Below are 26,839 nucleotides of genomic sequence, written 5' to 3' on the forward strand. Positions count from 1 at the left end.
TATCCGCAGCAGGTCTCCAAGGTGAAGAGCCTCTAGTCGATGGAATAATAATAATAATAATAATAATAATAATAATAATAATAATAATAATAATAATAATAATAATAATAATAATAATAATAATAATAATAATAATAATAATAATAATAATAATAATAATAATAATAATAATAATAATAATAATAATAATAATAATAATAATAATAATAATAATAATAATAATAATAATAATAATAATAATAATAATAATAATAATAATAATAATAATAATAATAATAATAATAATAATAATAATAATAATAATAATAATAATAATAATAATAATAATAATAATAATAATAATAATAATAATAATAATAATAATAATAATAATAATAATAATAATAATAATAATAATAATAATAATAATAATAATAATAATAATAATAATAATAATAATAATAATAATAATAATAATAATAATAATAATAATAATAATAATAATAATAATAATAATAATAATAATAATAATAATAATAATAATAATAATAATAATAATAATAATAATAATAATAATAATAATAATAATAATAATAATAATAATAATAATAATAATAATAATAATAATAATAATAATAATAATAATAATAATAATAATAATAATAATAATAATAATAATAATAATAATAATAATAATAATAATAATAATAATAATAATAATAATAATAATAATAATAATAATAATAATAATAATAATAATAATAATAATAATAATAATAATAATAATAATAATAATAATAATAATAATAATAATAATAATAATAATAATAATAATAATAATAATAATAATAATAATAATAATAATAATAATAATAATAATAATAATAATAATAATAATAATAATAATAATAATAATAATAATAATAATAATAATAATAATAATAATAATAATAATAATAATAATAATAATAATAATAATAATAATAATAATAATAATAATAATAATAATAATAAAATTTATTGCCTTGAACTTAATTTAAGTATACAATATCAGCTTATTACAAAACATACATTAAGACAAAAGGGAGTAGGCTCAGCTTATGCTGCCTGAAATAATATTTTCATGCAGCGCTGGATTTCAGCCATTCCCATCTCCCTAAGGTGTAAGGTGGGATACATAGTAAAGAGGGCAAACTAATAACGATAACAATGCAGATCTAAACTTTTTCTAAATGTATCAACCTCTGTATAAATTATGAGTGTATTTGTGAGTGTGAGTGTGTGTGTTGTATAAATATATGAGTGTGTGTCAATGTGTCAGTTTAAATGTAATATGAAACGAGTTGCAAATGTTATGGTTTAATCATGAAAAATATAAGGGAAGTTCTTTCCATACACAATAATTAAAATTTTCAGCTTCCTGTTCTTTTTTTAACAATGCAACAATAATGTAGGTAAGGGAAGTCGGCAAATTGGATCCGTAACTTCGGAATAAGGATTGGCTCTGAGGACCGGGGCGTGTCGTGTTTGGACGGGAAGCGGATGCGGCCGGTGCCGGACCTGGTCGATGCTCGCGCGTGTCTCCATCGCAAGGTGGTCTCGCGCGTCGTGCTGAATCCGGACCCGCGTTCCGGCCTTTCGCAGATCTTCCTAGCCGTAAGTCCGCGTCGGTTTCGTCTCGTGCGCGATCGGCGCGGTACTGTACGACCGCCGTTCAACGGTCAGCTTAGAACTGGCACGGACAAGGGGAATTCGACTGTCTAATTAAAACAAAGCATTGCGATGGCCCCCGCGGGTGTTGACGCAATGTGATTTCTGCCCAGTGCTCTGAATGTCAACGTGAAGAAAGTCAAGCAAGCGCGGGTAAACAAACAGGCGCGATGTATGTTGTCACGTCTGTTATTAGACAGTCGGTATAGGGTGTTCAGCTGTACTTCAGGGAGCTCACCCAAAAAAGTTGGTCAATTAGCCACCCCATCTCGGTTATCCGAGCAACGGGCGCGGTGGCCTTCAATTGATTTGAAGTAGATGGTTCCGAAAGGTTCCTCGGTGGTTACCCGTCAAACGTGGTGGAGGTAGCTTTACCGACACGGGAGCTATGGGGGAGGGGAGCCCACTGGGAGGCTACCAGTGCCCCTTCATTGGCGTCAGACTCGTAGTGGCTTGGCGCCAGGTGTTGATAGGACAAATGTGGGGAGATTGTTGTCCATTTGTTTGCGTATAGCATATCTCTCAATAGGAGACGGCCAGTGTGGGCTGGGTCCCGATCTCCGCCTCCGGTTCGTATGGGCGAAACGTCTGTGGAGTACCGCGACTGGGGGTGCTTGCCGCCTGGGTTAACAGGCGAAATTGAAGAGTCGTAATTGGTTGTCTGTGACCCTCTACGTCTGACCAACGCACTATACCGGGACTGGAGCGAAAGTTGTTGTACTGTAACCTACCTAGTAGGCGGTGTGCGTTGGGATTCTAGCAGTTAGAAAGGCAGACAGTAAGTATCATCCGACGTCGGGCGATAGCAACTCCCGCTGTTTCGGTCGGTACCTAGGTCTTGATGACCGAAAGGTCGGTAAGACCATGGGAAGGAGGTGGGTTATGTCCCTATCTACTAGTACCTTGAGGGAAAGTTGGAAACAGGCGCGATGTATGTTGTCATGTTTGTTAGTGGACAGTCGGTATATGGTGTTCAGCTGTACTTCATGGTGCTCACCCAAAAAAGTTGGCCAAGTAGCCACCTCATCTCGGTTTTCCGAGCAACGGGCGCGGTGGCCTTCAACTGACCTGAAGTAGATGGTACCGAAAGGTTCCTCGGCGGTTACCCGTCAAACGTGGTGGAGGTAGCTCTACCGACACGGGGGCTATGAGGGAGGGGAGCTCACTGGGTATTTGGCTCATTGGTGTCGGACTCGTAGTGGCTTGGCGCAAATGGGATGTAGATCTTTATAACCGAAAGGTTGACAAGTCCTTGGGAAGGGGAGTGTCCCTATCTACTATCTAGCGAAACCACAGCCAAGGGAACGGGCTTGGGAGAATCAGCGGGGAAAGAAGACCCTGTTGAGCTTGACTCTAGTCTGGCATTGTAAGGAAACATGAGAGGTGAAGCATAAGTGGTAGATCGTTCGCGGTCATCGCCTAAAAACCACTACTTTCATTGTTTCATTACTTACCCGGTTGGGCGGTAGCGGTGCGCGGTCGATAATATTGGCGGGCGTACGGTGTTTCGTTCCAAGCGTGCAGAGCGGCGACGTGGCGGCAACGCTCGTCGCCGTACAACTTCCGCGTGATCCGGTTCGAGGACACTGCCAGGCGGGGAGTTTGACTGGGGCGGTACATCTGTCAAAGAATAACGCAGGTGTCCTAAGGCCAGCTCAGCGAGGACAGAAACCTCGCGTGGAGCAAAAGGGCAAAAGCTGGCTCGATCCAGATGTTCAGTACGCATAGGGACTGCGAAAGCACGGCCTATCGATCCTTTAGTATAAAGAGTTTTTAGCAAGAGGTGCCAGAAAAGTTACCACAGGGATAACTGGCTTGTGGCGGCCAAGCGTTCATAGCGACGTTGCTTTTTGATCTTTCGATGTCGGCTCTTCCTATCATTACGAAGCAAAATTCGCCAAGCGTTGGATTGTTCACCCATCAAAAGGGAACGTGAGCTGGGTTTAGACCATCGTGAGACAGGTTAGTTTTACCCTCCTGATGGCGTGTCGTTGCGATAGTAATACTGCTCAGTACGAGAGGAACCGCAGTTTCGGACATTTGGTTCATGCACTCGGCCGAGCGGCCGGTGGTGCGAAGCTACCATCCGCGGGATTATGCCTGAACGCCTCTAAGGCCGAAGCCAGCCTAGCCGAATCCGGCAAGGATATACTCACTGTGGAGCCCCGAGTGTCGGGAGGCACTAAACAATGTGACTTTACTAGTCGCGTTTTATTCGTAAGACGCGACGTCGAAGCCCATTTGGAACGCGACGAACGGTGCGAGCGGTATTAACACGTGCACCACGGCGTCGAAGTTACGAATTTACCTCAGTTCGATGTCGGGGCTCGGAATAGTCTGTAGACGACTTACGTTCCTGGCGGGGTGTTGTGCTCGGTAGAGCAGCGTCGTGGTGCGATCTGTTGAGACTCAGCCCTTACGCCAGGTGATTCGTCCGAGGACGCATCGTCGCCGAGCAGAGCTGTGTGCAAACAAACAACAGCCAAACCACACACCACCAACATAATATTATAATAATAATAACATAATATTATCATGATTTCGAAATCGGCGTCAGCGGCGCTCCCTGCCGGTCTCCCCGGACGAATATCTCACTTACTTGAATGGAGGACCGAATAGCGAATTGACAAAAACAAAACTATAATCTAATGCACAGGAACAGGAACTATATTATATATAGATAATTCGTCGCTTGATGAATTAAGCTAAATTTAGAATTTATAACAATTATTCTTTTTTTAACTTTGTGATGTTGTAACTTTTACTATAAGGCTAACCACTGGGCTATATGAGTCGTCAAATTAAGAAAATATTAACACAAATTTAAAAAATGTTTGTGGTGAAAAATAGATAGTAGCCGATTCTCAGACCTACTGTATATGCATATAAAATTTGGTAAAAATCAGTAAAGCTGTTTCGGAGGAGTAAGGTAACTAACATTGTGACACGAGAATTTTATATGTAAGATTAGCGGACACGACAGACGTTGCCCTGTACAAACGTCTTAAATTTTAAAAATCGGTCCAGCCGTAAGAATGTGTTCACTAACATACACATGAGCAGGAGAAGTATATATGGACTGAAATGAGAATCTGAAACAATCTCAAATTCACTGAAACACACAAAAAATCATCAAAATTGGTCCAGCCGTTTTGCAGGTAGTCCAATTATGAATCTTAACCATCCTCGAATCCACTTGAACACACTCAAAAAAATTCATCCAAATCGGTACAGCCGTTTAGAAGGAGTTCACTGTCAACACACATACAGAAGAATTATATATATAAAGATAATAATAATGATAATTATCCCTTAAGCTAATATTAGAATAATATTAAGACATACACTGATGCTTAAACTAATCATCTGCCTCGAAATCCGTCTGTGTCCCTCTTTCAACAATTTCTTCCAACTGTAACCATTTTCCTCTGTCAGTAGCCAAAATTGAAAATGTACTATTTATGGTAGAGGAGGACAAACGACCGTACTCGTCACCTGATGTTAAGTGATCAGCGCCGCCCTTATTCTCTTGCAGCAACAGAGGAATCACAGGAGCGTTGCCGGCCTTTAAGGATGGTGTGCGCGCTTTTTTTGAAGGTACCCATGTCGTACCGCCCTGGGAACACCGCACAAGGAAGCTCATTCCACAGCTTGGTAGTACGTGGAAGAAAGTTCATTTAAAACCGCACTCTAAAAGAACGCCACACTCCGAGGCGGTACTTCCCGCTGTGGCCTTTTTTCCATCAATAGATCTTCTTGTGGGCCCACCTCCTTCCCATCCTTCTCTTGTTCCTTGTAAACCAGAACATTATAGTTTTTGACCAATATTCGTGTCTCCTAATAATTGCATGTTCTGTCCGTTTTTTTTTTTTAAATAAAATAATATAAATTATTAATTATTAATTTATCATAAAAATACCTCCGACAAAAAGTGTAGATCATAAAATTATCTATAAAAAATGTACCGATACTTTTTTTCCTACGAGCCACCGTTTCTGAGATAATAACTATTCAAAAACTTACAAAAACGCGCTAAGTACACTACCTCATAGGTGGCGTGGAAACTAACTTTTTGAATCGATATATCTCAGAAACGGTGGCTCGTAAGAAAAAAAAGTATTGATACATTTTAAATGGATAATTTTACGATCTACAATTTTTGTCCGAGATACTTTTATGATAAAACTTACCTACCGTTTTGCTGAAAATCGCGAAAAACGAATGTGAGTAAGTAAGTAAGTAAGTAAGTAAGTAAGCAAGCATGTAAGTAAGTAAGTAAATAGGTAAGTAAGTAAGTAAGTAAGAAAGAATTTTGATTTGATTTGAAATATATCTTGGGTTTCGGAGGGAAAATGAAATATACATGTCGCGCGTTTATAACTGAAAATGATCGTACTCGTTATTAAAAAATAAAAAAAAATAATAATAAAATGCGTGCACCACACATACGGCAGTCGGCGTCGAGAGTCGAGTCCGTAGCGAACGGTTCGCGACGCCAAATTCAACGCCGCTCAAGTTTTTTCTTGTAAAAAGAGTGAAAAACGCACGCGAGAAAATACAAACGCACAACACCACCCCCACCACAACAACTGCTGCTGTTTTATTATTCTCGTCGTCGTCATCGTCATTCATATTTTATTTAATATATATTTATATTTGAGTAAGTTTGTGAATACGCGCGATGATAACGTTGATATAACAATACACGGTACTCTCGGGGCAGCTGTGTGTCTGTGTTTGTGTCGCGCGTTGTTTTATATGTTCTTTTTTTACAATATGTAATATATGTGTATAAATGAGACAGACTCACCGCGCTGTGTCGATCGAGCGTTTTCGAGTTTCCCTATGCGGATGATATTTGATTTGGTGATTTGAAAGGTTTTTTGTGATTTCGTTTCTCATAATTCCTCTCTTCACTCTCTCTATAGTATCATACGCTGCGGCGATCCTCGTCACGTTGAAAGCGATCGTGAAAATTTTTTGCGCGCACCAAGACGCCGACTGGGCTTCGAAGGTTTCCCTCTGTTAAGATTTTTAACGTGAGGGCCCGCAAGCCGGAACGCGTCGCGCATTTCACGCGTGCGAGACGTTCACGCTCCTCTCAAGCACCGGGCGTCGATCCGATTTGTGATCACGACGTGTACCGATATTAATACGTTGATACCGCTTCTATTGCGTGTCATCATTTTTATTATTACCCGAAGGGACTCTCGTTACTGAACTTTCATAACATACAATCGGCCCATCGCCGATTTATGATTCGTTCAACGCGCACCGTATGCCTTTGAGATATATAGTATACAGTGCGCGAACGGATATCTCAACGTATGTTCAAGATGTCATAGTCGCGACGCCCTAAGGGTAGATCGCGACGCATGACGCGCTGAGCGCGACAACAATCGTTGTTTGCAGCAGCTCCCTGGTTGATCCTGCCAGTAGTTATATGCTTGTCTCAAAGATTAAGCCATGCATGTCTCCGTGCAAGCCGTATTAAGGCGATACCGCGAATGGCTCAATATATCAGTTTTGGTTCCTTAGATCTTACTCAGTTACTTGGATAACTGTGGTAATTCTAGAGCTAATACATGCAATCAGAGCTCTGACCAGTGATGGGATGAGTGCTTTTATTAGATCAAAACCAATCGACGGAGGGCCTCGCGTCCGAAGTCGTTAATTTTGATGAATCTGGATAACTTTTGCCGATCGCATGGTCCAGTACCGGCGACGCATCTTTCAAATGTCTGCCTTATCAACTTTCGATGGTAGTTTCTGCGACTACCATGGTTGTCACGGGTAACGGGGAATCAGGGTTCGATTCCGGAGAGGGAGCCTGAGAAACGGCTACCACATCCAAGGAAGGCAGCAGGCGCGCAAATTACCCACTCCCGGCACGGGGAGGTAGTGACGAAAAATAACGATACGGGACTCTTACGAGGCCTCGTAATCGGAATGAGTACACTTTTAATATTTTAACGAGGAACAATTGGAGGCAAGTCTGGTGCCAGCAGCCGCGGTAATTCCAGCTCCAATAGCGTATACTAAAATTGTTTCGGTTAAATATTTTGAATATTTCGTGCATGGAATAATAGAATATGATCTCGGTTCTATTTTGTTGGTTTTCAGAACTCCGAGGTAATGATTAATAGGGATAACTGGGGGCATTCGTATTGCGACGTTAGAGGTGAAATTTTTGGATCGTCGCAAGACGAACATCAGCGAAAGCATTTGCCAAAGGTGTTTTCATCAATCAAGAACGAAAGTTCGGTTCAGTTCGGAACGGAGGTTCGAAGGCGATTAGATACCGCCCTAGTTCTAACCGTAAATATGTCATCTAGCGATCCGCCGACGTTACTACAATGGCTCGGTGGGCAGCTTCCGGGAAACCAAAGATTTTGGACTCCGGGGGGAGTATGGTTGCAAAGCTGAAACTTAAAGGAATTGACGGAAGGGCACCACCAGGAGTGGAGCCTGCGGCTTAATTTGACTCAACACGGGAAATCTCACCAGGCCCGGGCACCGGAAGGATTGACAGATTAACAGCTCTTTCTTGATTCGGTGGGTGGTGGTGCATGGCCGTTCTTAGTTGGTGGAGCGATTTGTCTGGTTAATTCCGGTAACGAACGAGACTCTAGCCTGCTAAATAGGCGTCGTCATTTAGGTGTGCGCGGCTTCAGGGTCGCGCAACTCACTGGCGGCGTATTAAAATTCTTCTTAGAGGGACCGGCGGCTTCGAGCCGCACGAGATTGAGCAATAACAGGTCTGTGATGCCCTAAGATGTCCTGGGCCGCACGCGCGCTACACTGAAGGAATCAACATGTTCTCCCTGGCCTAGAGGCCCGGGCAACCCGTTGAAACTCCTTCGTGCTGGGGATTGGGGTTTGCAATTATCACCCATAAACGAGGAATTCCTAGTAAGCGCGAGTCATAAGCTCGCGTTGATTACGTCCCTGCCCTTTGTACACACCGCCCGTCGTTACTACCGATTGAATAATTTAGTGAGGTCTTCGGACCGACACGCGTTGGCTTCGCGGCCGTCGGCGTTGCTGGGAAGTTTAGGAAGAATCATTAACGTGTAACGGTCGCGTGCGCGAGCGTTGTCGCTGACACGCTTCGCTCACAGCCGACTGTTGACGATGATAACTTCAATCACGTGTCAATCACTGATTATTTTCGCGCTCGCGATGTGCTCTCTGTGCTCCGTTGTCGCGTTTGCCGCGCGCGCGCTGCCGTCTCCCGCCGCATGGCCGTCCGGCACGACGTCTCCGGCACGAAGCTTCGGCGGGCGCGGTTCGCATGTACGCGACGCGCGTGCGTCTCGCGACGCGCTCATGTCGAGTGCGAAGCGAGTCGAGATCACGACGTACGCGCAATGCGTGCGTCACATAATATTTTGTTACACACAGAGATCGTTCACGTATTTTCTAAATATAAAAACTATTACCCTGAACGGTGGATCACTTGGCTCGCGGGTCGATGAAGAACGCAGTTAACTGCGCGTCGTAACAGTTCACACTGAACTGCAGGACACATTTGAACATCGACATTTCGAACGCACATTGCGGTCCGTGGAGAAATATCCAGGACCACTCCTGTCTGAGGGCCGGCTGCATAAAAGAATACGACGACGCCGTCGCTGTATACTGACAACACTGTTTGCGCGCCTAAAAAACGTGTAAAACGAGTGACGGTCTTCGGGCCGGGCTCGGGTAAACCCCGCCGGTTCGCCGGGGCCCGCTCGATCCGTTCGAAAATGTAAAATAAGCCGCAACGCGTGGTGCTGTTTGCGTGCAGCGCCGTCTCCGCCTCACGCCCGACGTGGGTCACGGAGACGGGCGCGGCACCGGGGCGCGCTCGTTCGCTGTCACACGCGGATATCTCGTGATTAATTTTAATTAATCTATGCAGAGTTCTCTATGTGAACGGCGTGCGTGGCTGCGCCTTCGATTCGCGTCCCGTGCGCTGCACGTGTTATTTCGGCCCGACGTGAGCGTGCAAACGAGTAGGCGGACTCGACGTACGAAGGGCGCTTCGATCGCGGTACGTGCGCGGGTCGACGATACGTCGTTGAGACTTATTGGCGGCGCGCGCACAACGGTGTCGCTGCGTTGACGGATATCGTGTCTGCCTCATACTTTTTATCGTTGGCCTCAACTAGCCTTCAACATCTAATATTCGCCAAGCCCAACAAATTAGAGTGCTCAAACAATGAGCCCGAATTAAATATGTCCATGATCGGAGGGCACTAGTGAGATTAAAGACGGGTACGTGAACTTACGCTCGCGTAGATGTAATGAATATGAGTCTAGCGCCGACTCACCAAATGCACTTCATGGATTTATGGCAGAAATGCGACAACTAATTAATGACTTTTAAGCTTCACAGAAAGATGAACTCATCAGAAACATAAATAATTCTCTCAGAGAATTAAAACAAACAAATATAGAAATCCAGAGTTCGATTAATTTCCTATCAGAACAAAATAACCAGTTGAAAAACCGTATAACTACTCTGGAGGACCATATCAAAGATAATATGGACAACATTATTCTCTTAGAGAATAAACTCGAGAACTCTGAAATCAGCAGCCGTTAGACTGTCCTTGAGCTGAAAAACGTGGCAATCGTGCCTGACGAGACCAAAGAAAAACTAATAAACATGACTTCTTCTCTTTTTAAAAATATAGACTGTGAAGTATCACCAAGTGAAATTAAGGATATACAGGGTGGGTCAAAAGAAGTAATTCGATGTTGTTTGACTCTCTTTGTTTTTCTAAATGAAAAACTTCAATTCTGTTTTTTGATAATGTTTATTTGAACCTTTAGAATTGTATTGGTCAAGTCGAGAAGATGATATAATTGTCCTACGAGCTCTTTTTATGATATTTTTCATCACTTCAGCCATAACTTTGGGCGACAGATTCTCGCACTCGTGTCGAATGTTGTCCTTGAGGGCTTCCAGAGTCTCGGGTTTGCTCACGTAAAAACGGGACTTCAAAAAACCCCACAAAAAATGTCTGAAACGGTTAAATCGGACGATCTTGCGGGAAAGTGCAAATCGCCAAAAAGAGAGATGAGGCGTCCCGGGAACGGAAGATCGGGTGTGGCTCGCGCAGTGTATTACGTTGCTCCGTTCTGTTGGATCAACATGTCCTGCAGTCCTAATTCGTCCAATTGCGGCAGGAAAAACTTGGACAGCATGGCCCTATAGCGCGCAACGTCCACTGTTGTGGTTTGGCCAGCGGCGTTCTCGAATAAAATGGCCCGATGACTCCACCAGCGTGAACAGCGCACCATGCAGTCACTTTGAGCGGGTGTAATAACTCCTCGTGCATCACTCGTAGTATTTCGGTGCCCCAGAAGCGATAGTTTTGTTTGTTCAACTAAAACGCGTAACAGATTTCAAATCAGCCCTTGCTGCTTATTATGCATATGCACATTCTAGATTATCATATGGAATGTTAATATGGAGAAACTATAGTGAAATAAAAGATATATATATATTCAACAGAAAAAATGTATCAGAATTTTAGAAAATATTCAGCAGATGGATTCATGTAGACCATATTTTATTAAACACAAAATTTTAACTCTTACTTCAATTTACATCCTAGCAGAATATAAATTTGTTTAAAACAATCTAGTTGTAGTTTCTAGAAATCTAGTTTATATAAATTCCTTTAATAATAAATTTAAACTAAAATTTGAAAAAAAAATCTAAATATTATTACCATAATTATTCACTTCTATTATTACTATTATCCAAATATATATTTTCTCTGTATTTTTCTTTTATAATACTACATTTCCTAAAGCTAGTTTGAAAATCGCTATTATTGTTGTATTTTCATAGTTATTAATTTATGCTAAACATGCTGAGTACACTCTCGTGGAGTTGCAGCCTATCTTGTATTTAGCTGATAGTTTTTTTTGTTTATTATATATTTGTTGTAATTCTGTTGTGTGTACCTATTAAATAAATAAAATAAAAATGTATAAGACTTATTTATTTTATGTATAACATTGTTGTGCCCTTGCAGGGCGTCACATATTGTCTACCCATTAATGTACCTACCACCCTATTGTAAAATGTGACTTGCAGTAAAATATTTTGATATGATTTTGAAAATAATTTAAAATTTAATCATTTACAATCTTACCTTCAGTAGAAAAGTAAGAAATATTAAATTAAAGTACAGTATAAATGGCAACATATTAGAAATCGTCAATGAAATAAATGATCTCGGGCTCATACTAGATTATAAATTGAGTTTGATACCACCTGATTTTGATAATCTGGTGAGTAAGGCTTATCTTAATTAGATGCTTGTGTGCGTGGTATTTTGACACTGAATGACATCTTTCAAATTTTGTAACACACGCTTCGTGTTATTTTACATTGGAATTAATAAAATACAACATACTTCCTGATGATATACGATCCCAGTGTCTTTCTTATTTCTAGTAGTATTATTTTTACAAAGTTTTAACTTATTAAACAGAATAAGGTTAGCGGTTCCAAGACAAAATGCACGGTCACATAATATATATCTTTATAAATATAATTCTTGTGTGCGTGTGTATGTCACTGAACTCCTCCTAGACGGCTGGACCGATTTTGATGAGATTTTTGTGTGTTCCAGTGAATTTGAGATTGATGTGTGTCTTCGGGTGGATTCAAGAATGGTTTACATTCACAATTGAACTACCTCCAAAACGGCTAGACCAATTTTGATGATATTTTTGTGTGTTCCAGTGTATTTGAGATTGGTTTAGATTCTCAATTCCGTCCATATAGTGTATTTTAGTGGACTCCTCCTAACGGCTGTACCGATTTTTCATATTTAAGACGTGTGTCCGAAATTTCCGACAGGACAACGTCTGTTGGGTCTACTAGTATATATATAAAAATGAATTGCTGTTCGTTAGTCTCGCTAAAACTCGAGAACGGCTGGACCGATTTGGCTAATTTGGGTCTTGAATTATTTGTGGAAGTCCAGAGAAGGTTTAAAAGGTGAATAAATAGGAAAATGCTGCTAAATAAAATAAAAACAACAAATTTGTTTTTCCTTTGATGTGTCCATACATCATTTCTATGAGAGAATTTATTGACGCATAGTTTGACAGTTCTGCTGTGAAACAATTTCATTACGACAGCAGGGTGCATATTTTATGAAGTAATTTTTGATATTATGAAATTATTATTGATAAATTCATATAAAACATTATTTTATTTATGATATACAGAACAACGTCTGTGGGGTCAACTAGTTACTCATAAAATTACTTTCAGGCCAAGAATTACAAAGAATTACCGCGGTAGGACGCTCCTATTGATCGAATTGTAATGTCCTTTATCAATAGATATATTTGAATTGAATTTAATATTTGGAACAAGGAAGTGTGGTATGGATACAAATATAATGTATCGACGTCACAAGTCTGTGTTGACTACGGGTAGGCTTACTAACCTTACTTTACGAGAAGGAATTTAAATGTGAACGGGGTGTACCTACAAGAAAATATCTAATATATCGAAATCAAAATTTAGAAGGCTTTCTAATGAGTATCTTAAGTACCTACATATTAAATATAAAAGTCAATAGACTAAAGTAAAAAAAAATCTAAATAATTTTGTAACACAAAGTGTATACTTAAAAATTTGTAAGGTAGTTAAAAATAATAATCAGTTTTAAATTTTCATCTTGTTCATAAAATTTTTCATTAGTAGGTACGTACTAGCTAGGTGTACATATTATTTTTCTCACTACTGATTGTGGGAACTTATGATCTCAGATCGCAAAAATCTTATAATATCTTTACAAAATATGGCAATGTATCCAACGGTGCTGGGTAGTTTCTGATCCAATCTCCTCCGTCAAAAATTTGCCCATTTTCTTGCGCTTGCCACCTGCCTCTCGGCAAATACACATCCCGAGATGTTCCTCCATGTTCCAAAATAGGAGCCACTAAAATATTGTCACCCAGCAGATATTCTGTAAACGATTTATTAACATTTATAATAATGCCTCTTACTCTTGCCCGTTGCATTCGCAACTAAAGGTTATATCTCAATAAAATGTTTAAGTAGGGATAACAGAGAGAGTTGTCACACTGAAACATGCAGCGCAAGCCTGTCAGCCATTAAGTTGGCATAGCGACATCTCATTCTTCACAGACGCACGCCAAGAAAGGGATGATATTAGTAGGATGTACGTGGGTGACGCTGAACGTTTTTAGAACTGGCGAGTCAGAAACATTGCTATGAAAACTTTTATAAATTTCAATTTTAGAACTAATAATGTAAAAGTAATGTAGTATATTGCATTCATTTATCATTTGTTTTAGAGAATTGGCGGCAAATCTAAAACTCTTATTACACGTGAAAATGAACCTAACGCGAGAAAATTTTTGGTCAATGATTTATTATGACTTTCGTTGTGGGCATACTCAACAACAAAGCTATGATAGGCTGCGATTAGGAATTATTAATGAAGCCCCATCTCGTGCCACTATTTATAGTTGGTTTAACGAGTTTAAGCGTGGATGTAGCAATCTCAATGATTGCCGGCGGGAGGAACGTCCTTTAACAGGCACTACTGAAGGTGCAGTGCTGTGCGATGCATGATAGAGGAAGATAAGAGAGTGACCTATCAGCAGATACGGGCAAGCCTAGGCATTGATATGAGTCAAGTTCAAAAAAGATTACACGAACATTTAGGCGTCAGAAAGCTTTGTACCAGATGGATTCCCCATACTTTAACCGACGACCAGAAACACCTTCGCATGGACTGGTGTCGCCAAATGTTAGATAAGTTCAACGGAGGTGACTCAAATGCTGTATTTGACATCGTCACAGGTGATGAAAGCTGGATATATTGCTACGAACCCGAAACTAAAGAAGTGTGGAAAAAAGATGATTGCCTCATTCTTTGGTCAGAAAGGTCATTTCGCGACAGTTGTGCTAGTAGTTGAAAGGACAGTTACTGCAGACTGGTATGTCCATCGCTGTTTGCCTGTTGTCTTCGAAAAAACTCGACAGCAGCGCCCTTGAAGCCGGATCCTTCACCACCTTCACCACGACAATGCTTCAGCGCAATCCGCAAAACGGACTGTTGAATATTTGACTATGGCAGGTTTCGAGATACAGTCCTAACCTGGCGCCCTGCTATATAAACTATGCTTTAGAAGTATTAGGTATAGCTTAATATACTACTAAGTACACAAAGTTTGTTGGATTAGTCAAAAGTCGGGTTAGTCACTAGCCCTATGTTTATATGCACAAGGTGAACGTAAACCTAGTCGACCTAAGCATACCCGGCGACGAGCGGAATTTGCAGAAGCGAATGGGTAGATTGGACATGAGTGAGACATGGAGCTCAAGATCGTCCAGAACCGGACCTTGTGCAAAGCAATCTATTGTCAAATACTATTGGAGGTTTGCTTTTGAAGAAATTTTGCTGCTAGAAGAAGTGCAGTTTCCAAGGAACTTCGACCACCTACTACCAAACTTTGGGACGAACTCCGTTACGTGGTGTTTCCGGGATCATATGACTTGGTTACTAACAAAAGAAGCATGTACGTCAGTCGTCTGGTCTCTTCTCATGAGATGACCCTCGTGCTCTTTTGTCCTCTATAAAAAGTTTAAGTTGAAGTATAAGAAGAGACTAACGGTCCCATATGTCGTGAGCCTGCTTGTTGTCGGGGTCTGCCCACCACACGGGCGGATTGACCGGGCTCCCCTGCAGCACCGCTCTTCTGCAAGCTGCTATTATCTGTGGCGCGTGGCGTTCGTGCAGATCCACCATTCTTTTGCTTATTTCGATTGTCTGAAATACAAAATTATCTAAATGATTTAAACAAGAAGATTATGTACCTACTTGTGATGACAATGCATGACGCAGATTCGGGTATTGCTGTCATCTCTGGTCTAGTGAAAACCAGTGTCAGCTGGAATCATTTGAACGCGTGCAAAGCAGAGTAAGTCAAACCCTTAGGGAACCAGTAGGTACTCTATTAGAGGCTTTTAATGGTTTTTATGGAAGGACGGACGACAAATAAATGTACGATCGCTTTCCAACACTCTCTTGATATTATATGAGTACTAGCTGACCCAGCAAACGTTGTATTGCCGATATTAAAATCGCGTTATAAAAGTAACTGTTGATCGTAGATGGGTGAAAATTTGAACTGGTATGTATTTTTTAATGCTGACTCACAATAAAACAAATTTAAAAAAAAATGTCAAAAAAATAAAAAATCAAAATTCGTGTGGACCACTTTTAACATTTAGGGGGATGAAAAATATATGTGTCCGATTCTCAGACCTACCCAATATGCACTCAAAATTTCATGAGAATCGGTCAAGCCGTTTCGGAGGAGTTCGGTACCGCACACCGTGACACGACAATTTTATATATTAGATGATCACTTATCGTTCGATGACTTGTACGATCGTTTGTCGCTCTCACTTCATAAAAAAGTTATTTTATAAAACATATTTTCTACTTATCATTCCAGCACTTTTGTAGATATGGTTGTATGATCGGAAGACAACAGTCAGTGTTGGTGTACCAATTACTGTAAGATTGTGTTAAATGCAGCCTGAGTAACTGTTATTTTATGTCTTAAAACAGGTTATCAGAGTATCTCCATATCCGGGTCAATATATGCAAAATGCCGTCTGCATTTTATGACTTAAGAATACATCGTATCAAAATTAACAAACTTAATATTTTTTTTTATGGAATAGGAGGACAAACGAGCGTACGGGTCACCTGGTGTTAAGTAATCACCGCCGCCCACATTCTCTTGCATCACCAGAGGATTCACAAGAGCGTTGCCGGCCTTTAGGAAGGTGTACGTGCTTTTTTTGAAGGTACCCATGTCATATCGTCCCGGAAACACTGCACAAGGAAGCTCATTCCACAGCGTTGTAGTACGCGGAAGAAAGCTCCTAGAAAACCGCACTGTGGATGACCGCCACACATCCAGGTGGTGGGGATGATATCCTAGCTTGTGGCGTGTCGTGCGACGGTGGAATCGGCGGCAGGAATATAATTATGTCAAAATGATCTGTGAAGATTATTAATATAACAAGGAATTTGATATTGCAGTGCAATAACAATTATTATAATAATAATCTCACTTACGTACAACTTATCCAGCATTACACCTATTCAATAAGCATAGTACTTGACATAACCGGCGTATTGCCGGTGTCAGACATTTATGTATTTATTTAATTGATTTAATGCAATATAATAAATAATATAATAATAATATCATTTATACTAATTTTACTCAGGTCACATAATATAGCCAATATAATGTTTTTTTTTGTAACTTACAAGTGTTTGCTCTTATAGGAAATCGAACCCGTGACGCTCAGCTTAGAGCTTTAGAGGTCAGGCTTACTAACAACTAGGCTATGAGGTCGACAATGATCTGCTTACTTCATTATCGAAGTCCCAGGGTACATACGAGAACTGCAGGCTGGGCATGAAAACGGTGGCCTGCAGCCATCGTATGAAGAGCTCCCTGCTGGGTGGCTCACTGTACCCGTTGCCTCCTATCATGTCGGGCAGCACCAACGGGTAGCCGTTCATGTTGAGCTGGAGCAGGGTCGTGATGACCGTCGGAAGACCGTTCTCGAACGTCCAGTACGTGTCTTTATCCAGCATTCGGATGAACACTGGCAAATCTTGAGTTCTGTAATGATGACTTTACAATTACATTTTTTTTATTAGGCCAAAAACTAGGATTCGAGCAAACTGGAAGTTTGGAAGCGCTTTGTAGAACTGGATCACTAGATCCATGATTCAATGAACTTCAATTATTGAACACTGATGGGCGAGACGTTGCCACGCAGTGCAAACTATCACGACGCACGTTACGTTCTACCCACAGGTCGTACCTACTTCATTACTGCTCTTGCAGGGGTCAAGATACCAATACATACCGGTTTTTACTACAACCCTGAACTTGGCTTTACCCTAAATCGTAGCTTAATATTTATCAATCAGCAGAATAATATGCCTATATTTTTATACATTGCACTTCAAAGATCAGTTCATTTCACAAATAATTTTATAAGGTTGTGGTAAAAACTGTTTTTGACTCTTTAATCGAAACAGTACGTTGTCTAACAGTTAGTTAAACTTTTTCGGCCTTACAAATAAAATTGGCATAAAGTTATAACTAATCATAAAGCAAGAAAATGTAAATTGATTACAAATAGACATTTTGCTTACGATTGGTTTATTCGGACGTATAACGTTTCCTGCGTTTATCTGCAAGGCTGCTTGTCATTCGGAAAACTTCAGAATTATCATTGTATTGACATGGACGAGTAAAAAAATAAGGATTCCGTGTCAGTTACATAACAGTGAGGCACCAAAACAAGCCGCTAAACGTGTAAATACATAGCCCCATGCATACACTTAGACTAATACAAGCCGATCCGCCGCCATTATGAGATTTACCATCGTCTGTGACAAATCAGTTTGCGTCGCAATAAAATATTTTAAAAATTGTGCGTTATGAAAAAGTATAAAAACAATAATATATAAGTATTTGTGGATATATGATTACCTAAGGGAGAAAAAATTGTGTAAATGGTATACCCCGTATCCGCACACACACTAGCATAAAGGTACTTCACTTGCTAATATCACGGCGCGGAGTCCTTCTTTTTTTAGTAGTCAGTGTGTATTGATAGTGTTGTCAAAGATATCGGAAATTTTTCACATATTCTTTGTTTATGCTTAGATATAACTTTATACCAAGTTTATTTGTAAGGCCGTTTGAATTTAAGTTTTTATTTCAATGAACTTAGAATATTATGGTGTTAATATTCCAAATATATTATGAGTGATTTCCATACAGTATAGAAATTTAGGTTTTATATCCTCTCAGTTTATCAAAACACTCGTACCAGCATCTACTTATATTTTAAACATAGGGCGCAGTTACATCTATATGACACTAATAATAAAAAGGCGAAAGTTTGTAAATGTGTGTGTTTGTTACTTATTCACGCAAAAACTAATGAATGGAATTGGATGGAACTTTACAATAATACAGCTTACACAAAAGAATATCACATAGGATATAATTTATAAAGATATTGTGTGAATTATTAAAAATATTACGATGATTGTCAGGTAAGTACGAAAATTTGTCAGTAAGAAATTTATCCTTATATCAACATAAATACTTTTAACGGATCTGGTCTTTAAAGTATATAAACTTTGCCTTTTACACTGCATAATTTGGACAAATATTTGAATAGTTATGACGATGACGATAAACAACCGAGTGCGCGATACTATGGTGCGGTGTAACTACGAAATAGATTTAATTCAAATTTTGCAATTTTAAGAAGAGGTCGGGAAAACATAATATAGGTTCCATATTGTCAGGGTAGATACAGATACATATACTGCTTAAAAAGGTCTATGCGGAGGACCGACGTCGCGGGCAGCAGCTAGTAATATTTAACTTTAATAAGATTGTTTTGTTTGTAAGTGAATAAATTATCAATCCTTAGTTAGCTAGTTGTTGACTACTAAGAAGTAGTCCAAGCAGTTCCTCTGAGGGCTACCACAAATAATAGTGTACCACAAATAATACCTGTATCCCGTTCTGACTTCCACAAGAGGCCCAAATTGCGCAGCGGTCCTCACGTAGTCAGCTGTTATTACACCAGGCTGGTCCTTTATGTCGCCTTTAAGAACAGGTATCTGAACAAATAGCATAGTCCTATTTTAAACTTTAAGTAGGTACATCAACTGCATTGTTCTAAAGTCAGCCATTTAAATATATACTTACCTTATTATAGCACACGTATAGATCAAAAGTCGCGGAATGGATGTCGCAGGGATATGATAAAAACAGAGATTTGGTCATATCACGGAAGATGTTAAAATAACAACACGATATTATCATTTCTCGAAACAAATCTAGTGATTTGACCAAATGCCAGAGTTGGTTCCGTGAAATGACAGAAAGTATTTTCTTCGGTATTTAAAAGGTTTATTTGATAGGACTTAGACATAATTTGCTAAAAATGTTGTATATTTTGTATAGGGGAAGAGGGAAGAGAGGGAGATACGCACTTCTGCCTTTCGTGGTAGTTTCCGTTACGCTGCCACTAAGTGTTGGAACAATATACCACCACCAGTTAGGAATAGTTGCTCCATATATAGTTTTAAATTAAAATACAAAAACTATTTAGTAAACTATCAAAAAGATTTACAAATAGGTGGCAAAATAGTCCCCACTTATCTTAGGTAAACTGAATATATATATTTTCTGAACTGGCTTTATTTTATTTTATTTTATTTTAATTTTAAATTGTAATCGCAGCGTTTGTATTTTTTGTTGTGTACTATATTTTTTTATCAAGTTTTGCATATTTTGTATCTTTTATATTGGTAATTTTTGTCTTTCTTTATTCTTTAATGTTGGTTTTTCTACGTATAAGGTATTTGGGTAGGTTTTCAGTTTTAAGTAAGTATGTGTTATGCTGTAAGTAATTAAAAATTTTAAAACGTTTCTAAACCACAGCGCGTGTTTGTCTCGTAATGGGCTACGCTGAAAACCAGCGCTGTAGCATTTGCTACAGCATACGCTGAGCGGTGTCCATTTTCGCATCATTATCGATTCTATTGTAAAATATATAATTATGTTCACAAATATTATTTAACTTTAAGCGATATTGTTATGTTTTACTTTAAGGTGTATAATAAAACTTTGTAAATTAAATTGTGTGATGATGATGTGAAATAAAATATGTCTATGTCTATGTCTATGTCTAGATAAAAACAGAGATTTGGTCATATCACGGAAGATGTTAAAATAACAACACGATATTATCATTTCTCGAAACAAATCTAGTGATTTGACCAAATGCCAGAGTTGGTTCCGTGAAATGACAGAAAGTATTTTCTTCGGTATTTAAAAGGTTTATTTGATAGGACTTAGACATAATTTGCTAAAAATGTTGTATATTTTGTATAGGGGAAGAGGGAAGAGAGGGAGATACGCACTTCTGCCTTTCGTGGTAGTTTCCGTTACGCTGCCACTAAGTGTTGGAACAATATACCACCACCAGTTAGGAATAGTTGCTCCATATATAGTTTTAAATTAAAATACAAAAACTATTTAGTAAACTATCAAAAAGATTTACAAATAGGTGGCAAAATAGTCCCCACTTATCTTAGGTAAACTGAATATATATATTTTCTGAACTGGCTTTATTTTATTTTATTTTATTTTAATTTTATATTGTAATCGCAGCGTTTGTATTTTTTGTTGTGTACTATATTTTTTTATCAAGTTTTGCATATTTTGTATCTTTTATATTGGTAATTTTTGTCTTTCTTTATTCTTTAATGTTGGTTTTTCTACGTATAAGGTATTTGGGTAGGTTTTCAGTTTTAAGTAAGTATGTGTTATGCTGTAAGTAATTAAAAATTTTAAAACGTTTCTAAACCACAGCGCGTGTTTGTCTCGTAATGGGCTACGCTGAAAACCAGCGCTGTAGCATTTGCTACAGCATACGCTGAGCGGTGTCCATTTTCGCATCATTATCGATTCTATTGTAAAATATATAATTATGTTCACAAATATTATTTAACTTTAAGCGATATTGTTATGTTTTACTTTAAGGTGTATAATAAAACTTTGTAAATTAAATTGTGTGATGATGATGTGAAATAAAATATGTCTATGTCTATGTCTATGTCTAGATATCCTGAGTCCCCTGGCACCACTCCCATGAATGAAATGTTGAAGCCCCTTTACCGAAGCTCTGTTATTATCATCCCTTTTTTTTATAGAATAGAAGGACAAACGAGCGTACGGGTCACCTGTTGCTAAGTGATCACCGCCGCCCACAATCTCGGCCTTTAAGGAAGGTGTACGCGCTTTTTTTGAAGGCACCCATGTCGTATCGTCCCGGAAACACCGCACAAGGAAGCTCATTCCACAGCTTTGTAGTACGTGAAAGAAAGCTCCTTGAAAACCGTTCTGTGGAGGACCGCCACACATCCAGATGGTGAGGATGATATCCTAACTTGTGGCGTGTCGTGCGAAGGTGGAATTCGGCGGCAGGAATCAGGTTAAACAGCTCTTCGGAACACTCCCCGTGATAAATGCGGTAGAAGACACACAATGAAGCGACGTCTCTACGCAACGCCAAGTGATCCAGCCGTTCATAGAGCATTGTGTCCCCGACAATTCGAGCTGCTCTGCGTTGCACGCGGTCAAATGGATCGAGCTGATACTGGGGTGCGCCAGACCAGAGATGACAGCAATACTCCATGTGTGGCCGGACCTGCGCTTTGTAGAGCGCTAGTATGTGGGCTGGCTTGAAGTATTGCCGTGCTCTATTAATAACGCCCAGTTTCTTTGAAGCCAATTTGGCTTTGCCTTCCAGATGACCACGAAATTGGCAATCGCTCGAGATTTCGAGACCCAGTATTCCGATACTAGGCGAGGCTTTGAGGGAAGTGTTGTCGAAGAGCGGTGATACGACAAATGGGGTTTTTTTAGTGGTAAACGCGCACACACAAAAACACGGTTGAGTCTTCTGGGGGTTAAATTGGACAAGGTTAAATTTTCCCCATTCCGCGACCTTCTCAAGAGAGGACTCGATAGAAGAGGAGAGGCAGAAGAAGAGGCACTGGTCGACGATTTCGCGAGAGAGACCTGCATGGCCAGTGTATACGGCATCACCAGTGCTGTCGTCTGCATAGCAATGAATGTTGGAGGTGTCCAACATATCATTGATATGCAAAAGAAACAGCGTGGGAGACAGCACACAGCCTTGGGGCACTCCAGCATTCACGGGCTTCGGGTTCGAGCAATATCTTTCGATAACGACCTGTATGCTGCACCCAGTGAGGAAGCTGGAGGTCCACTTGCACAAGCTCTCGGGAAGCCCAAATGGTGGAAGTTTGGAGAGGAGCGCCTTGTGCCATACACGATCAAAGGCCTTCGCTATATCCAGGCTAACTGCCAGGCCTTCCCCCTTGCTTTCAATAGCCGCTGCCCATCTATGTGTTAGGTATACGAGAAGATCACCTGCCGACCGACCATGGCGAAACCCGTATTGTCGATCGTTACGATTCGATACAGGGCATCCCTGAGACATATTATACATAGCATCTACCACAGAGTACCTATTTGTCATCTATCATAAGTGGAGTTTGAATCTATTTCAGTTTTTTCAATTTGCAAGAGCAGGCACTTATCGTTTTTCCTATTTAGAATATTCCAAAACAACTAGAAAATCTTTTCACGTAGGTAATTAATGAAGTCAGATTTTCTGCTTGTTTTGTTGAAGGTATTAAAAAATAAAGAATGAATCAATTTCATCTAACTTTATGAACAAGATCAAAGTTGAGAATATCAGAATGACAAATCATTTCGGTAAGCTTTAACAAGATTATTTATAGTAGGTACCTGCGGTGACCAGCTTGACTCCCCGCCATCAAATTTAAATCCATCGAATCCGTATTCACGCTGCAAGTTTCTGACCCTCTCGGAGTACCAGGTCCGTGCTTCAGGGTTCGTGAAGTCGATAGTCGCAGTCGTTGTTCCGTTGTCATTCCACCAGCTGGTTTCCACAGACCCATATTCTGATGTTACTAAAAACCTAAAGGATAATTATAAACGTCAAATCCTACTAAAACTCTTATTCTGTGGTGATGCGACCTGATGGTAAAAGTGATTATTGATCTCCAGATGAATCGAAGGTTGACGGGCTTTTTGGTGTTTTAGAACGTTGGGTTAAATGGTTTGGACACGTGGAGCAAATGAGTGAAGAAAGAATGACGCATCAAATATATAAGGCAAGTGTGTGTGGGCAAGTCGGTCGCGGGAGACCTCGTAGAACATTCGTCGATCAAATTGGGGACGTTTTGAGAAAACGAGAGGTCCGAAGCACCCGCAACCGGCGAGCATGTATGAAAAGAGTAATGAATGTAGAGGAAGCGCGTGAGGTTTGTAAGGATAGAAGCAAATGGCATTCTATTGTCTCTGCCTACCCCGACGGGAACAAGGCGTGAGTATGTGTCTATGTGTGTAGAACGTTGGGAAAGTACGTATGGCAAAGACGTAGAAATACTACACAAATAAGTTAATTTCACAGTTTGTAAAACAGTTTCACACTGTAAAAATAGCAAAGTTCCTTAGTGCACTATGAAGGAACGTCACACATAAAGATGGTGCCGATGGAATTTGGCAGGATCGGGACAAGCAGGTCCTCCTCTCTCCGAAAAAATATTCGTTCGTTCGTAGTATTACAGTAGTAGTTTTACATACCCCTTTCCTTTCGCCTCTGAATACCAAGGTTCACAACCCTTATTTACGAATGGGTGTAACCAAATAGTGACCCTGAACCCTTTGGATTTTAAGCTTTCGACTGTATTCTTCAGGTCTGGAAACTTTCTCGAATCAACAACTTGCGAGCCGTAGCATGATTCCCAAAGATCATCAATTTCTATGTGACTGCTTTTAAAACCGTGTTTGATTATCTCATCAGCAAATCTAATAACAGTATCGTGATCGACTGTTTTTTTATAGCGGGCCCAAGTAGACCAAACTGGGTATGAAATCATACTTTCATCGGGTATTCCCGTTGGTTTCTTCAAATACTTTTCAACAGCAAACTCATGCGCCTCTTTTGGGTTATTAAAAATACCCAGAGCATAAACTAATTCATTTGTTTCTCGTTTATTTGAGTACGGAGGTTTTACATCTGCTATGAAACACGCCGCGTTTTTGTCGACATTGTTTTGATCAATAAAAAGTGGAACTTTCTTGTCGAAGTAGAAAAAAATGCCGTTAGAGTTGAGCCAGTACGGTTCAGCAATGGCACAGTTGTCAGCCTCTTTAGTCACGTAGGAGTAGTCGTGGAGTACTAATCGCTCTATAGGCCAAAACTGCCGCTTCTGTTGAGGACCACCATACCAGTGATAAAGCCCTTGAGAAAAATATAGATGAATGTTATAAATAAATTCTCTTAGCAAGATATACTTATCAATTATAATAATAAAGTTTATTCAATCAGGTTATAGAGACTAAAAAATTGTAAGTACAAGCCATAGCATATATAAGTATTATAGTATCTATTTAGAACTACTAGTAATTTCATTTAAAGTAGGGTCATTCAACTAGGTTTAAGCAATACATCAAAGCAAAATTTCCATTTCAATTCATAACATCATGTTTGATAAATAATGACACAACTGTTTTTATTATCGAAAAACGGAACTGTATAATTAACAAAAAATCTTTTAAATGTTTTAAAAGTAGAACGTAACATATGTTTTACAATAGGAAGAAAAAGTCTTGATTTAATAATTTTTTCTTATCAGCGTTCTAACCCTTGCCCAAGTTCTTACCTAAATTAACACAGTCTTCCAAACGGTAATTTTTGGGTGATTCCCAGTCAAAAGTAACCAATTGCCCTTTTCTGAGGCCTTCTATTTCCTTAGTTCTTATTCTTACGCTTGTCTTGTTTTCAAATGTAATAACAATGTCTTCGTTTCTAGCAACATTTATTATTTCTCCAGCGTGCCGTCCAATAACTGATACAATATCTCTTATGCCTTCTGAAATGTTTAAAACCAGAATTCTAAAACTGTTTTGACTTACAAAGGTATTCATTACATTTATAATCTATTCAAAATATTTATCAGAATTCGCAGGAGACAGCCCTTTAAGAAAATGTACGAACTTTTTTGAAGGTACGCATGTCCTATTGCCCTTGAAATAACACGCAAGGATGTTCCAGGATTTGTTTGTACGTGAAAGAAAGTTCCTTGAAATCTGCACTGAATAGGAACGCCACACTTCAAGATGATGAGGATTATGTCGAAGATTGTGTCGAGTCGTGCTCTTCTATGTTTATGGTAGCCAGATTAATAAGAAATATTATTGGCCATCTACGAGTATCGGCATTACACTTATCAGCGTTACACGTCTCATAATGTTTTTTATAAAGTAAATCGGAAACACTTCCAAATTGCAATTTTAATCCATAATAGGTATCTTATGCCGATGGTCTTTTTCTTTGTGTCTTTGCATATCCCTATGAGCTGCAGTGCTGATATCTTCTGTGGGCAGTTCCTCGACGTATATTATATACACAGAACAGGTAAAAAAACTGTTGATTATATGCATAAAATAATACCTAAATTACTTAATCGAACTTACTAAGCTCCGTGACAACATTGAAGCCTCCATATGTGTTGTTTTGTAGGAATATCTTCAATTTTGATGTCTCTAACAAGTATATGTCAGCTGCAATAGCGCATGAAAATACTGCGAACACTAAAATTACCAGTTTATTAGTAATAAATTAATTTACCTTATGGCCGTCATTATTGCACGATATTTGCAATGGCAAATAGGAGCGCTTGTATTTAAAGTATAAATATTATGTTCAAGGTGAATGATAGTTACAATTTAAAATAAGCCCGATGAGATAAATAGCCATAGTTAACATTTGCGAACGGTTAGTTCAATAGAGACTTACAGTACTGCATAGACTGGGTACTCGACCCCAATCTGTGCCAAGTTTTATTTGAATAGTACATAACCCGTGAGCCCAAGCTAACCCGTACTGGCTACTAAAGAAATATTAGCTGTTAGTAACGTAGTAGTGCTTTCTTCCTATAAAGTAAAGAAATTTTTGTATCATATTGCAAGTTCCCACTTACGACAAGGTATGATAGCAATTCTCATTGAAGTTATTTCATCAAGCACCTCTCAAGATTCCGTTTGTTTTCTTTTATTTCTATTCATGTATTTTGTTACAGGTAAGTTTACTTACATAGCAAAGCTCGCTCCATATCGATAGTGTAGTCGTATCTGTTGTCGATTGCTCGATGACTCGATGGCAATTGGCGGGAAGGAATCTTAACTGACACACAAGCTTAATAATTATCTATTGTTCTCTCGTGATTGTACTTGTTTATTACTACAATAATAGATAGGGACGGTCTACACGAGAGGCTAGTTTCCTTATTTAATTTCTAACTATATCTATTTGTAACATTGTATTATATTGCTGTGTTATTGATATAATCTGTTTTAGTGACAAAAATTAAATTCAAAATATTTTTATGAACATAGGTTC

At 39.1% G+C, this 26,839-nt stretch overlaps 1 protein-coding gene, 1 long non-coding RNA gene and 1 pseudogene across 2 annotated transcripts in view; 2 read left to right on the forward strand and 1 right to left on the reverse strand.

Moving 5' to 3' along the window:
- LOC126968650 (uncharacterized) overlaps positions 1-8,394 on the forward strand; it is a 24,015-nt gene extending 15,621 nt beyond the window's left edge. The window contains exon 2 of the long non-coding RNA XR_007730267.1: positions 7,972-8,394. This is a non-coding gene — a long non-coding RNA (uncharacterized LOC126968650). The remainder of the gene's footprint in view (positions 1-7,971) is intronic.
- Positions 8,395-9,128: 734 nt separating this feature from the next.
- On the forward strand, positions 9,129-9,293 carry LOC126968860 (5.8S ribosomal RNA; annotated as a pseudogene).
- A 13,872-nt stretch (positions 9,294-23,165) lies between these two features.
- Positions 23,166-26,592, reverse strand: LOC126968655 (myogenesis-regulating glycosidase-like). The gene is made up of 5 exons (XM_050813681.1): positions 26,534-26,592; positions 25,915-26,031; positions 25,101-25,310; positions 24,019-24,679; positions 23,166-23,342 (listed from the first exon to the last, which is right to left on the reverse strand). Exons 1-5 carry the CDS (start codon positions 26,550-26,552, stop codon positions 23,300-23,302), a joined length of 1,050 nt encoding a protein of 349 aa, XP_050669638.1. The 5' UTR covers positions 26,553-26,592; the 3' UTR covers positions 23,166-23,299.
- Between the last annotated feature and the right edge of the window lie 247 nt (positions 26,593-26,839).

The sequence above is a fragment of the Leptidea sinapis genome, chromosome 16 (genome assembly GCF_905404315.1).
Source record: "Leptidea sinapis chromosome 16, ilLepSina1.1, whole genome shotgun sequence".
Classification (NCBI taxonomy): Eukaryota; Metazoa; Arthropoda; class Insecta; order Lepidoptera; family Pieridae; genus Leptidea; species Leptidea sinapis.